Raw genomic sequence first — 1,364 nt, forward strand, 5'->3', positions numbered from 1 at the left:
AGCTCCACCACCTCCGCCACAACACCGGCAGACGGAGAGGAGTCCGGTGGGAGCGCGACGGCCTCCTCCGAAACAACAGACTCCTCCGCCGCCACCACCAGAATGGCGTCCGGCGACGCCACCACCCCCGCCCGAGGCCAGGTCACAGTCCCCACCGCCGCCACCAGAAGCTCCGATGGCCGGGGACACCCATCAAAAGTCCGGGGGGTCCTCGGCAGGGAGGAAGGTCCCCCCAGCCGCCCGGGGCAGATGGGAGTGGTGCGACTTCCCGTAAGTAGTTTTGTCAAGGTTTTTCATTTCCTTTCTTGGCTTCTGGTCCTTAACCATACAGGTGATACGGCAGGCCACAATCTTCAGACGTACCAACTGGGGGATCCGGCCCCCAGCCAGCGTCGGGACCCTCGACGCCGTCCCTAGCAGGACCCCCGCCCGAAGCAGCTCCAGAAGCCACCGGACCCATGGGCCCGGTGCCGGATGCCTCCACCCCGCCACGACCCGAAGCTGCCCCCCAGGAGGAGTCCACCAAAGCCGCTGCTGCTATGGAGGCAGCGGCCGCAGCTTCAGACGACGAGGCCGGGCCCTCACCAGCCGAGCCAGCGGCTGAGGGGGCCGCTGCCACGGCGGAGGCTGCAGCGCCGGAGGCAGCAGAGGTGGCGGCACTGGAGGTAGCGGAAGAGGCGGAGGGGGTGGCACCAGGGGTCGCCAAAGTTGCCAGCAGCGCCTCCCCACCGGCAGAGGAGGTGGAACCGGAGGTGGTGCTGGGAAGGCGCCTCCTCCCAAGCACGGCGGAGATCCCTCTTCCCCGGCTCATAGCCAAATGCCACCAAGCTCAGCAGGAGCTGGAGGCTGGCATGCGCCGAGAGTGGGAGAAACTGGAGGCAGAACGCCACCGACTCTCCGACTGGGAGGTCCGCCTGGGCGACCGCATCAACTCCGTCTCCGCCCGCTACGCCGAGGAGTGCGCCAAGCTCGCGCAGGGGCGCGAGCTTCTGCAGGAGGAGCTGGAGCAAGCTCGCGTCCGGGAGGCGGCGGCGCTCCAACGGGAGAAAGAGGCCAGGCGGCGGGAAGCAGAGGCCCTCGAGGGGCTGATCGCTGTGGAGGAGATGAAGCAGGCGGTGGCAGACAGGGATCGGGTCGCCCGGGAGCTGGCGGCTCAGGCCAGGAAGGCGTCGGCAGCGGTCGAGGCGGAAAAGTCCGCCCTCGCAGATTTGGCGGCGGCGGCAGCAAAGAAAGAAGAATGGCTGGCCGCCCGCGAAGCAGAGGAGGTGGCCCGGCTTCAGGAGCTCCAGAAGCGGGAAGAGGCCGTGGAGGAGGAGCTGGCAGCCGGGAACCGGAGGCTCCAGGAACGCGAGGCAGCGCTCCAG

The 1,364-nt window shown here is 68.6% G+C and overlaps 1 protein-coding gene across 1 annotated transcript; it reads right to left on the reverse strand.

Moving 5' to 3' along the window:
• Window positions 1-319: 319 nt before the first annotated feature.
• On the reverse strand, window positions 320-811 carry LOC112892670 (predicted GPI-anchored protein 23). Its single transcript, XM_025959803.1, has one exon. It carries the CDS (start codon window positions 809-811, stop codon window positions 320-322), a length of 492 nt encoding a protein of 163 aa, XP_025815588.1.
• Window positions 812-1,364: the final 553 nt, after the last annotated feature.

The sequence above is a fragment of the Panicum hallii genome, chromosome 5 (genome assembly GCF_002211085.1).
Source record: "Panicum hallii strain FIL2 chromosome 5, PHallii_v3.1, whole genome shotgun sequence".
Lineage (NCBI taxonomy): Eukaryota > Viridiplantae > Streptophyta > Magnoliopsida > Poales > Poaceae > Panicum > Panicum hallii.

Excerpts from the sequence above, each read along its gene's own strand:
- LOC112892670 (XM_025959803.1), bottom strand. The coding sequence starts at position 811 with ATGAGCCGGGGAAGAGGGATCTCCGCCGTGCTTGGGAGGAGGCGCCTT.